At 48.5% G+C, this 12,725-nt stretch overlaps 1 protein-coding gene across 3 annotated transcripts in view; it reads right to left on the bottom strand.

Moving 5' to 3' along the window:
- Nucleotides 1-12,725, bottom strand: part of C12H16orf46 (chromosome 12 C16orf46 homolog) — a 132,567-nt gene that overhangs the window by 36,199 nt on the left and 83,643 nt on the right. For all 3 annotated transcript variants that reach the window (XM_078671462.1, XM_078671464.1, XM_078671463.1), the window contains one exon: nucleotides 3,458-3,714. In XM_078671462.1, the coding sequence (XP_078527588.1) occupies nucleotides 3,458-3,664 (207 nt within the window). In that variant the 5' untranslated portion in view covers nucleotides 3,665-3,714. The remainder of the gene's footprint in view (nucleotides 1-3,457; nucleotides 3,715-12,725) is intronic.

Here is a 12,725-nt window from a genome sequence, read left to right as displayed (position 1 = left end):
TCAGCAAACAATTCACCCCCCCCCGCCACCCGCCTCCCTCACCAACCCCCCAATCAGGTTGTGACAAAGCCCAATGACAGAAACCCATATCGTGTCGACAAACTAGAAACACGAACAGTGGGAGACACCCCATGGGGCGTGGTGCTCCTGGCTTACACCCCCTGCTTACACAGGGTGGCTACATTCAAGTTAAATTCTCCATGACCCAAACGGGCATCCCAACACAGGGCCGTCTCACGACCCATCAGCAGAACATAAGAAACCATGTGCGCAACAGCAGTTTACCTATGGAACAGGGCAATATCCCGGATCCCACCCCCATCCTCAGGTAAGGCACGCAGAGCAATAGAATGTGCGGGGGGGACTTGGTCAGTTAAGCAAAACATGAAGGAAGGAAATAGATAGCGCCACAGTGCAATCCCCGCCAACATATTAATCATTATCACTAAGCCGGTCAGAGTCATTGTCCAGCCTCGGCGACTTACGTCTCGCCCCAGGTCCGCCAATGTGTTTTGCAAACTTTAGCGCAGATTTCGCATCTGTAAAGAAGTGTGTGGTGTGCTCATGGACTACCTTCAGTTTAGCTGGATACAAGAGAGAGTATTGGATACCAGCTTGCATCAGTATTTTCTTAGCTGGCAGGAATTCCCTCCGAGCCGCTTGGACCAGGGGGGTAAAGTCAGGGTAAAAGGAGATGTTGTTCCCTTTATGCGTGATCTTACCCTTCTCCCTAGCGAGGCGTAGGATGAGGTCCCTGTCCTGAAAATTCAGTAGTTTGGCAAGAATGGGATGGGGCGGTGTGCCCAGCGGTGGTACCTTCCCAAGAGATCCATGCGCTCTTTCAACCGTGAATACCTGTGAGAGGTGCAGGTCGAAGAGTTCATGCAGGAGGTCCGCCACAAACACCTCCATCTTGCCAGTGTTCTCCGTCTCAGGAATTCCCGTGATGCGAATATTCGATCTCCTGAAGCGCGCCTCCAAATCGTCTGTCTTGGCTCGCAGGGACTCCAATTCCTTCTCAATATTAGTGATGTGCTGTTTGGTGTGTTGTTGGAATTCGCAGCACTCAGTTTGCCTGTTTTCTAAGCAGTCTAGTCTCGTTTCATGTGCATCCACTTTGGTTTTAACCGATTCCAATTGCGAGGACATTGCATCCAATTTAGTGTCAATGCTTTTCAGGCTCGACCGGACTTCCATCATCAGTGCCCCAAAGTCCACGTCCGCAGTCGCACCCTGTGACGAGGACTCGTCCGCGTCCTGATCCGCCACATTTTGCCTGTTGTGTCGCTTTTGTTCAAAATTGATCTTTGGCTGCCTCGCGTCATTTTTCCCCCCCATCTTGAAGCTAACAGTATGGCGCGTGTGCTGTCACACAGTAGAGAGGGCCTCGTGGTATCACGCACAACGGCAAGCAGGGCAACTCACCAGTTCCAGATGTACACAAGGGCGTTGTGCATACAGCCCAGCCAAGCCTTCACGTTGTCGCGCGCTTGTCCACAGCACTGCACGGGCAGACAGGGAGCCAAGCTGAAGTCCGGGCCCAGGCGAGTGCACTCTAGGGTTCAAAAATGGCGGTGACAACCAGTCTTGTGCGCGCCAGAGCAGTCCAACGGCCGCAAGTTGTACAGCGCCGAGCAGGGACACCCCGTCAGGCAACGAGCAGCCACAGGTAATTGGGCACTGCCGCAGATAGGAGGAACTCTGGTCACGTGCGCGGGTACAAATTAGCAGTCGGGAGTGTTGTGTGTCAGGTGAGGGGGCTGTATCTGTAAGACACTCACTCCCGAAGGCTCGCTCCTCAACGACCCACCTCCAAGCAACGGGAGCAGGCCCAGGCCCCAGCAGCCGTGCAACTCTCCGGCGCCAATCTCACGAGCAAAATGGCGGGCTCACCTCGGGCGCGATCACTCCGTCTGCCCCCGGGAGCCCAGTGTCAAGTCTCACGAACCAACGGGGAGATTACAGGTGTATATCCCCGCAGCAGCTCAGCATCGACTCACCGGCGGCTTCTGAAGAGAACAGCGCAAAGTCACCGGGGTCCGCACTCCGCCTCTCTCAGGGCCCCCGAAGGCCCGCCGATCATCGGTCTGCAGTGGGAAGCGGCGCCCGGAGCGGACTTCGCAGCAGCTTGTCTCCCGCGTCGCACAGCCCGACCAGTTCGTGAAAGGCTGTAGCTACGCTTGTCGGTGATCAGTGCGCTCAAAACTCAGGTCGGAGGAGTAGCTCTGCTTCCGCTACCGATTCCCGGTTAGAACCAGGCACTGCTAGGTCATGGAGAAGGATTATGAAGGATTTCTATATGTAGCCGGCGGAGCACACTCACAGAGCGGCCATCTCGCTGCCCGGTTGGCCACGCCACCTCATGACTTTTGTCTTTAATATAACTTCTCTTGTAGTTGCCGTTCAGAGAGGAACAAAAGGAAAGGTGTGAGACCAATAGGTCTCATGGTTGCGCACTGCACAAATATGTAGGGATTATATATATTTTTTTATTATTGTGGGTCTGGTGTCTTAGAGGACTAATGCATCCACTGTAAAGGCCTGTATTCCCGATGGGTCCACTCAGCCTTTCATTCTTCTGAGGTCGATGAAATGAGTACCATTGAGTTGGGTAACAATAAACATCTGTTATTCAGCACCAAGATACCCTTCTGAGTGAATTATGATAGGGATTATAGAAGACCTGACGAAGGCCAGAGGCCCTTATGGGCTTTTAACACAGCCACAGCATATTGGCACAATCTTCTGGGAAGATGAGTCATTGTATTTCATCACAGATGACCTATATGGATTTTTAATCATATCTGGGGTACCAGACGGTAAAGGAGATTCCCTTGGGTATACTGCAATATACTTTTATGACATATTTGGATCCCTACTATAATCCAGTCTGTATTTATTGAAGAACTCTCACCACCGGTTGAGTCCACCAAGGTGGTATTTTCCTACAGAGGTATGGCAAAACCTCTCTAATGAAGCATGCCACAATAAGTTGTGGGTGAAGCGATTTCTCCAAACTCTTTAGGATTCCTGCAAGTTTCAACAGAGCCTCTTAGTTAAGGCCTTGGCATCTGCTGTGTGATTATTTTGATGTAAGGAGGTTATGCCTTGGTTTAACACCTCCTTCACTCCATATGTGGGTCCCCTGGCCACCCACTCCACCATTCTTTGCGCCTTCCTTTTCCTTCCCAACAGAAGCCTGTTCGTCAGCGCTGCTCTCACTGTTAGAACATCATAGCAGTGAATTACTGTGTTTGGAATCCAGGTACCCACCTTAATGGGAAGAGCTAAACATAACAATGCAATAAACAAACCTACAAGCCCCAGAATGCAATGAAAACCATGGACTGCCCCATCTTGTCACACATGGTCCAGGGAAACATGGAAAGGCTGTCTAAGTGTCTGAAAGATGTTGAAAAAATTTAAAAAATATGAGCAATGAAAATGCATAACGTACCGCTTCTTCCCATCCTGTTGGAATAGAGAGCTCCACTGCCTTGTCATCTTCTTCTATATGTTTCTCGCTAACATCTAGAAGAGCATAGACAAGATTCTCTTCCCTTTCATTCCAGTTTGGGTAATAATCCTGCCACTGGATTTCTTGAGTCTCTTCAGTTTCTATGTCACTGTCCGGATCCAATTCTCCTTCATTGGTGGATAACATTATAGTTCCTTCTCCTTACAGCTTATAACTTACATTCTACAATTAAAAATCTACAAAGATAAAAAAAACAATTAAGGTGGATTGTACTGCATGCAAGTCTAGGAATGTGAGATGAAACTTTAGATGCATGTATAAAAATAAGTCTTCTAGAATCCTGAAAATGCAGCAGTCATATTTACAATTTCTTTATATTTAAATGTGTCTTCTTTCAGAGAAATAAATAATCATACAGCTCAAACTTTAATATACATTCTCAAAAATACATTAACCTATTCAGTCATTTTTTTCTAAAGTGTTAATTTGCATTTTTGATATTAAATATAAAGTTTGATTATGGTTGTTGGTAGTTACACGTTTACATTCAAGATTTGTTGGCTACATTGCATAACATAAACTTAATCAATGTGTACTAAAACTTATTGGATTGTGCATAGTCAGTGTCAAATTGTAGCAGATAAGGTGTTGCTGGGTTGCTTATCATGTATGTGTGCATTAGGTTATTGGAGACCAGTTAGACAGCTTATGTCAAGTGTGTGTTTGGCACCATTGTTGTATCCTGACCGTAGGCCTACTTGTTCACCCTCACAATATGCCGACCTAGTGTCCCATCACGTATGTCTATCATCATTTTTCTTAGTCCAATTTAAAAGTATCAGATCCAACTCTGTCCTATTTGGTCTAATTCATTTTCCACTGAGCTGAATGTGAAGCATTCTTAGTCTTCCATATCAAGTCGATTTGCCATTTGGCAAGTAGTAGTACCAGGTCGACAAATATGATTTCTATTTTCTGTTTGGGTCTACCACTGGTCCCAGTATGTAGACTCTTAGTGCATACAATACTGTATTGCCCATTAGGTGTCTAATATATCCTGATATCTCAGTTCAGTAGTTCACCATGGATGGATAAAGCATGTGACCAAAATCTTTGTTGTTAGCCAACATATCGGGTATCTGTCCTTGACCAATGAGAATATCTTAAACTGTAATGTCCTGTTCTTCCATGCCCTTCGGCTAGGAATGCATTAACATAACATTTTAACATCACCCCAGCCATGTCTTCTCCAATAACCTTTTAATGTAATTTATATTCCTGCATGCATCAGTGTTGTAAATTTAAAACTGGTTCTGCATACCAGGTTCTAAAAACTTGCTTTGCCGCATGACCAAAATAGTGTGATTCTTGCCAAATCACTTTATCTCTCTGTGCATTAAACTGTAATCGCGTGTAATGCTATAAACCAGTTCTACAGTTTCATTTGCAACAAACATCATGCTTTCTGTTTTTTGATTGCTACCTGATCCAACAAAAACAATACTGTTGTATCCAGAGATAAGATACCCCTGCTGCATTAAGGATGTCTTCAGTAAGGCCCTCCACTGCTCTTGGGAGGTGGAAAGCTCTGTTACCAGACACAAGATAATATTTTATATAGTGCGGAAGAAATGTTTGAAGCATCATGGAGCTCCCATGGCAAATAAAAGAAGCAGGGTTGATATTTTATAAAATGACCTTGTAGTGTAGTTCCTATATTCCCAATAGACTATGCGCATTGGAATAATATATCCTATAGATATGACGTAGGACTTAGGTCAGTAGGTCTCTATCGAATATACTTAACTTAATAGTGAGTGCCAGCTAGCTCAGAGGTCACTAGAAGCTTTCTCGAATTCACAAGAAGGTATTAGTTTCTGACAACCGCATAAACATGACAACTTTGTTTCCCTAGGACTGGAATAACTATCTTCAGAGTCATGGAAACAATAGATAAGTATTTCACTCAGTCAATCGTGCATGCTTCGTTTCTACAGAGGGTGCACAGAAATAGAGAGACGGGCGTTTCAATAAAAAAGGTTTATTGAACAGTCTTCTTTCTCATGCAAGAGAGGTGAACTGCTACAATCGTTAGGCAGAATGCAAAGTATAATGCGTACAGTGTAAAGAGTAATACGAAATAATACTGTAAGAGCATTATATGGTTTCTAAGCCATATAAAAATACATACACACATATATAACACAGGCTAAAATACTCAACTGGTGCTTCTAAAATACGCCACCCCAATGTACCTAACGTAGGTCTAGTACGAGGGAAGAAGTAGGTATTGTTTTTTAGCATAGGTTTAGTTTTGCCAAGAATTTGCCAAAGGTTTCTCTAGGTTCTAATCAGCTCCATACCTTAGAATGAAGGAGGTCTGGTATCTATGTCTCGGGACTCGATTTCCCAACTCCCGCAAGGGGAGTCAGAAACACTAGAGCTGGATTCCTCGGCAGAGGAGGACAGCTTCCTGATCAGTGCGTCAGCTGGCTTCCTTCGGCACTTGCTGTAGCGAGCTGCGTCGGGCAAGTAGGTCGTCGAACTGCACCGAACCACCGTACTTTGCTATAGCAAGTGAAGGTATATTTATACCTTGAAGGTGTTTAGGAATTACATGTTTGACGTAGAGTCAGGCATATGAATGAACCCCTAGGGAAAAGTTGTTCATTGTAAAGTAACTGAATTCTTGGAGAAATCAATATTCAAGTAAGGGGAAGTCCCTAAGGGCTTAAGCTGGTTTTCCAATAAATCGTTTGGTGAACGGATGGACGTAGCCATGCCTGTATTTGGGTTGCATGGGCTATGCCTAAATAAGGGCTTGATTTCTATGCTTATATAAGGGCAACGAGAATTGTACCTATATAAGGGCATGAAACGGGAAAATTCATTCGGAATCTAAAACGTCATACAACAACCATCTGCAAGTAAAGATGGCACACTGCTGTTAAGGGAGAGAAAGGACGAAGGTAGCCTCATGAATTCCAGGGAAGCATTGTGTCACGAAGCCGGGCTCCCTGACCTGGACGAGCTCCCTGACGCAATCGGACGGGGTGTGCCTGCTAACGTCTCTTCCTTTACACCCCGTCCGCAGGATCCTTGTGACGTTTCATGGGCTTCCCCGGCCCTGCCTCCAGCACGTCCGTTTCCATGTCCAGCCTCCATGACGCTGGGGGCGTTCCCACCGACTGCATCTGCACCCGACCAATCCGGCGCCTGGACGTCATCCACCACTGGCCAATCACGGGAGCTAGGGGCGTTTAAGGAAGCCCCGTTTCCCTACTGCAGCGCGGATCCTTTGGAAACGGAACGGGAAGACGAGGAAGACACCGCCAAGGAGGAAGAAGGAGGAACCGTCGTAGAACCGCTGTTGAGCCCCCTGGAGCCGAGAGTCGACAAGCCAGGAGGCCAACGTTCCCATGAGCCGCCCCGCCACACTTCCAAGGGAGAAGTGTGGCTACACAAGGTACGAGGGCGTTTTCAAGGGTTGTTTTTCTCACGGGGTGGGACCGGGTAGCCTGAGGGTGGACACTCTCGCCGTGCCTTGTTATCCTTCACAGATAGGCGGTTACAGACGGTGGTAGTACCCTGGTGTTCCCTCACTACCCTAACCCCCTCTCTACCTTTGTATATATTGGTCTCGGCCCTAACGTGGCTCTTTTCTGTTTTTCTTTTCTCTCGAGTACAAATCCCTGGAACAAGCCGGCCTTCTCTCCTTGAGGCAAAGACTGGAAGTGATGACCTCGACAGTTCGCCGCTAAAGGGACTCCAGACCTATGTTCTTTGTACTTTACCCTTGTTTTGCTTACAATCCAACCGGTGGTAGAGAAGTACTTAATAAAAACCCGGTTAAAGACACCTTCATACTTGTGAGGCTCTCCTTCCCCCGACCCCCCTTCCCACAAGTGGTGCCGTGACTCGGATCCGTCAGTGAACCCCGCCATTCGAAACAGAATGGAGAGTCTGTTGACCCAAATGGAGGCTGACAGAGCCGCGTTTACTCAAGCCATTCAGACCCAGTCCGACAATCTTATTAAACTGGCGGAAGGACAAACACAATTGATGACTGTGATAGGACAGGGAAGGACTTCAGCTCCCCCTCCAGGCACTGTTGTACCGCTACAAAAATTCAGTCCAGGCGAGGACCCACTGGCTTTCTTTTTGAACTTTGAAAGAGCGGCAAGAGCCAGTTCCTGGCCTGGGGATAGATGGCCCTTCTACTTGGCGCCCTTATTGATTGGTGAGGCCCAGGCAGCTTATCAAACTGTGAACCGTGATGGAACTACGGCTTATGCTGTCGTGAAACAGTATATCCTCGACAGGTTGGGGGTGGACGAGGAAACCCATAGACTTAGGTTCCGTCAAGAAAAGGGTTCCCCCGGGGATTTACCCAAAACTTTGTTTTTCAAACTAAAAGAATCAGCAGACCTGTGGCTCAAACCCCAGGAAGGAAACGTCGATGCCATAATGAACAAGATATATCTTGAACAGTTCATTGAGTCCCTTCCCTATAGCACCCAGAGGTGGCTTAAACAACATGCCGGTTTAACCCTGGATCACGCTATAGAAATGGCGACCTGTTACGCCCGAGCCCAGGGTAGGCCTTATACGAGGGAACCAGAAAAAAACACCAAGCTGTTGCCTCCTATCAAAACTGAAAAAAAAAACATTCCAAAAACCCATTCCTGAACCCGTGAAAGCACGGTTCCAACGACCGGAACTGCCTAACACCGGCCCTCAATGTTATGATTGCGGTGAGTGGGGTCATATCGCTCGCTTTTGTCGGAAGAAAAAGGAAAGAGAAGAAGAACCTATGGACGTGAGCTATGCCCCCAGGTCCATCCTGTACGCACAAGAAACCGGAACCACTTTCTACGTACGTGTCTTATTGAACGGTGCCAAAGTAAGAGCGTTGTTGGATTCCGGCTGCAAACAATCTGTTATACGAAAGGAGTTGGTAGAACAGGCCTCTCTCCTTGCTGGGAGATGGGTCAGTATCCGTTGTGTCCATGGGGACGTCAAGGATTATCCGGTGGCAAAGGTCACGTTGACAACGCCCTCAGGGACACCAATGGACGTAGTGGTGGGGGTTATGTCTAGTCTACCCGAGCCTGTAATCATAGGGACAGATAACCCCACCTTTAGTTCTTTGTTGTTAGAGGTTCTTCACCCCCTGTCCCTTCCTAGTGAAGCCTTGTTAGCCGTAGAGCCCTGGGCCATGGACACTCATTTTAGGACAGCCCAGTTAAATGACGCCAGCCTTAGCAATGCATGGCAGGTTGCCCGAAATAGACAAGACCCGACCACCCGAAGTTATCCCACCTTTGTTGAAAAAAACGGTCTACTGTACAGGCTCGCCAAGGCGGACGCCGAACCCCAATTGTTGGTCCCGCATAGCTTTCGTGATCAGATCTTGTTCTTTGGTCATGCGCATCTGTTAGCCGGCCACTCAGGGGTAGAAAAAACTGGTCAGTCCATCTTACGCCATTTTTTCTGGCCAGGCATTTATGCCCAAGTCCAGAAATATTGCCAGGAGTGTAGGATTTGTCAGAAACGTAACCCGTACACTCCTCCTCCTGTCCCTCTGATGCCCATGCCTATTATAGGTGTTCCCTTCGACCGAATAGGGATGGATCTGATCGGCCCTTTGCCGAAATCCTCCCGAGGACATCAGTACGCCTTAGTCCTAGTTGATTACGCCACGAGATATCCCGAGGCATTTCCCCTTAGGGCTGCTACGACCACCACAATAGCCCAGAGGTTGGTTGAGGTCTTCTCTCGTATGGGTTTTCCGAAGGAGATCATTACCGATCAGGGCACCCCGTTTGTTTCACGGTTGATGCAACAGGTGTGCAAACAGTTAAACATCAAACACATCAAAACGTCTGTGTATCACCCACAAACAGACGGGTTGGTTGAGCGCTACAACGGCTCCCTTAAGTTGACGTTAAAAAAACTGTTGTCAGGTGACGGGAAGAACTGGGACCAATTATTGCCTCTGGCTCTCTTTGTCCTTCGCAGCCAGAAACAGTCTAGTTTAGGGACTTCGCCATTTGAATTGCTGTTCGGGAGACCCCCTAGAACTCTTCTGGAAATCACTAAAGACAGCTGGGAGTCTGTGGGAGCACAGGAAGCCGAGGCCCTGTTAGATTACACTAGGCAGTTACAGAGCAGGCTCCATAAACTACGGACCCTGGCTCACGACCACTTAGCAGCGGCACAAACCAAACAGAAAACCCTCTATGATCGGGGTACAAAGTGGAGAGTATTAGACGTAGGCGATTGGGTGTTAATCTTATTACCTTCCTCTACCCACAAAATGAGGAAGGAGTGGCAGGGACCCTTTAAGATTTTGAGGAAAATAGGACGCACGACATACTTAGTACAAATGGGAAGAGGTAAAACCCAGATGTATCACATCAATTTACTAAAAAAATGGTTAGGTACACCTCCTCAGGATGTCCATGTGGCGTCTCCCGTTTCCACTACGAGTCACACCGTTGGTGACGCTCCTATCAACCCTGAGTTATCCGCTACCCAACAACAAGAAGTGACCAACTTACTCATGTCTCATGCAGCGGTCTTCTCTGATCAACCGGGCCATACACACTTGGCAGAACACTGTATACCTACTCTCCCCAATGTGGTGGTAAAACAAAAGCCCTACCGCATCCCCGAGGCGAGACGCAAAGCGTTCCAGGACGAGGTTGACAGCATGCTGAAATCCGGGATCATAGTGCCTTCCCACAGCAATTGGTGCTCTCCGGTGGTCCTGGTACCAAAGCCTGACGGTAGTATCAGGTTTTGCATCGACTTTCGGGCGGTTAATCGGGTGTCTAAACAAGATGCCTACCCTTTGCCTAGAGTCGATGAGCTGCTGGAACGCCTTGGTGAGGCCCGGTACATAACCACCATCGATCTCACCAAGGGGTATTGGCAAATACCCCTTGCTCCTCAGGACAGGGAGAAGACGGCGTTCTCAACCCCTTCTGGTCACTTTCATTTCACGGTACTCCCCTTTGGGCTGCATGGAGCGCCAGCAACATTTCAGAGGGCCATGGATACACTGCTGGCACCTCACTTACAATATGCGTCGGCCTACCTGGACGACATTGTGGTGTTCAGTAAGACATGGGAGGACCACTTAAAACATCTGGGGAACATACTAACCGGTCTGAAGGAGGCCAATCTCCACATTAACGCAAAGAAGTCCCGATTTGCTTTCCAGCAGGTCAAGTATCTCGAGTATCTCTTAGGGGATGGAAAGATTAAACCTCAGACTGAGAAACTGGAAGCGATCAAAGCAATACCCTACCCCTCTACGAAGAAAGAACTCAGGGCCTTCTTGGGGTTGGTGGGTTACTACCGCCGCTTCATTGCTCAGTTTGCAGGTCTGGCAGGGCCCCTCACTGACCTGCTTGGGAAAAACACTAAGTCAGCTGCACTCCCCTCACCTTCTGTTGTGCAGTCTTCGGCCTTCCAGACTTTGAAGGACGCCTTGACTTCCTCCTCTGTTCTGGTGTCTCCTGATTTCCTCAAACCATTCATACTCCAGACGGATGCCTCTGGAGTGGGTATTGGTGCAGTACTGTCCCAGGTGGATGCGAACAGGGCCGAACGGCCTGTGCTCTTTATAAGTCGCAAACTATTTCCAAGGGAGCAAGCTTATTCCACTATCGAGAAGGAATGCCTGGCTGTCCGCTGGGGAGTGGAGAAGTTGAGGTACTATCTCGAGGGGAGGCCCTTTGTGTTGTATACTGATCATGCTCCCTTGACTTGGCTCCAACGCAACCGTGGGAACAATGACCGCATCCTGCGTTGGTTCCTGGCCCTGCAGCCATACCAGATTGAGGTCCGTCACAGGAAAGGTTCCCTGCAGGGTAATGTTGACTTTCTCTCCCGGTATCCGATTCCCCCCGATCGGGTCAATCCTGGGGGTGGGATGTGTCACGAAGCCGGGCTCCCTGACCTGGACGAGCTCCCTGACGCAATCGGACGGGGTGTGCCTGCTAACGTCTCTTCCTTTACACCCCGTCCGCAGGATCCTTGTGACGTTTCATGGGCTTCCCCGGCCCTGCCTCCAGCACGTCCGTTTCCGTGTCCAGCCTCCATGACGCTGGGGGCGTTCCCACCGACTGCATCTGCACCCGACCAATCCGGCGCCTGGACGTCATCCACCACTGGCCAATCACGGGAGCTAGGGGCGTTTAAGGAAGCCCCGTTTCCCTACTGCAGCGCGGATCCTTTGGAAACGGAACGGGAAGACGAGGAAGACACCGCCAAGGAGGAAGAAGGAGGAACCGTCGTAGAACCGCTGTTGAGCCCCCTGGAGCCGAGAGTCGACAAGCCAGGAGGCCAACGTTCCCATGAGCCGCCCCGCCACACTTCCAAGGGAGAAGTGTGGCTACACAAGGTACGAGGGCGTTTTCAAGGGTTGTTTTTCTCACGGGGTGGGACCGGGTAGCCTGAGGGTGGACACTCTCGCCGTGCCTTGTTATCCTTCACAGATAGGCGGTTACAGACGGTGGTAGTACCCTGGTGTTCCCTCACTACCCTAACCCCCTCTCTACCTTTGTATATATTGGTCTCGGCCCTAACGTGGCTCTTTTCTGTTTTTCTTTTCTCTCGAGTACAAATCCCTGGAACAAGCCGGCCTTCTCTCCTTGAGGCAAAGACTGGAAGTGATGACCTCGACAGTTCGCCGCTAAAGGGACTCCAGACCTATGTTCTTTGTACTTTACCCTTGTTTTGCTTACAATCCAACCGGTGGTAGAGAAGTACTTAATAAAAACCCGGTTAAAGACACCTTCATACTTGTGAGGCTCTCCTTCCCCCGACCCCCCTTCCCACACATGCATATGACATTGGGCAGGATGTGTGCAAATACTGGAGTAGATACAATGGGTGCCATACCAGTGACACTAAATGTGCCCAAGCTTGGAAATCCACCATCCATTTATCCAATGTCCTCCTTTAATCTTTGCATGCTCCTGGCAAAAATCAAGATTCTGAAAATGGATGTAGCTAGGATTTCTGCACAGGGTAGGCAGAGCACAAACTTTACTTCTGGTACCAGATGAATGGTGTGCGAGTATTCAGTCTCAGCATTCTTGCTGATGACCTCCGTGCAATGAATTGCCTGCAATGCACACATAATCATTTGTATCTGCACAGGAAGGTTACAGAGCTATTTAATATTACCCTACTCCTCCCCTCATGTTTCCATTGTAGTACTATTTGGGCTCAT

The sequence above is a fragment of the Lissotriton helveticus genome, chromosome 12 (assembly GCF_964261635.1).
Source record: "Lissotriton helveticus chromosome 12, aLisHel1.1, whole genome shotgun sequence".
In the NCBI taxonomy this organism is placed as follows: domain Eukaryota; kingdom Metazoa; phylum Chordata; class Amphibia; order Caudata; family Salamandridae; genus Lissotriton; species Lissotriton helveticus.
Note: the sequence above shows the minus strand (reverse complement) of the source record. Positions and strands in the feature narration are given on the sequence as shown.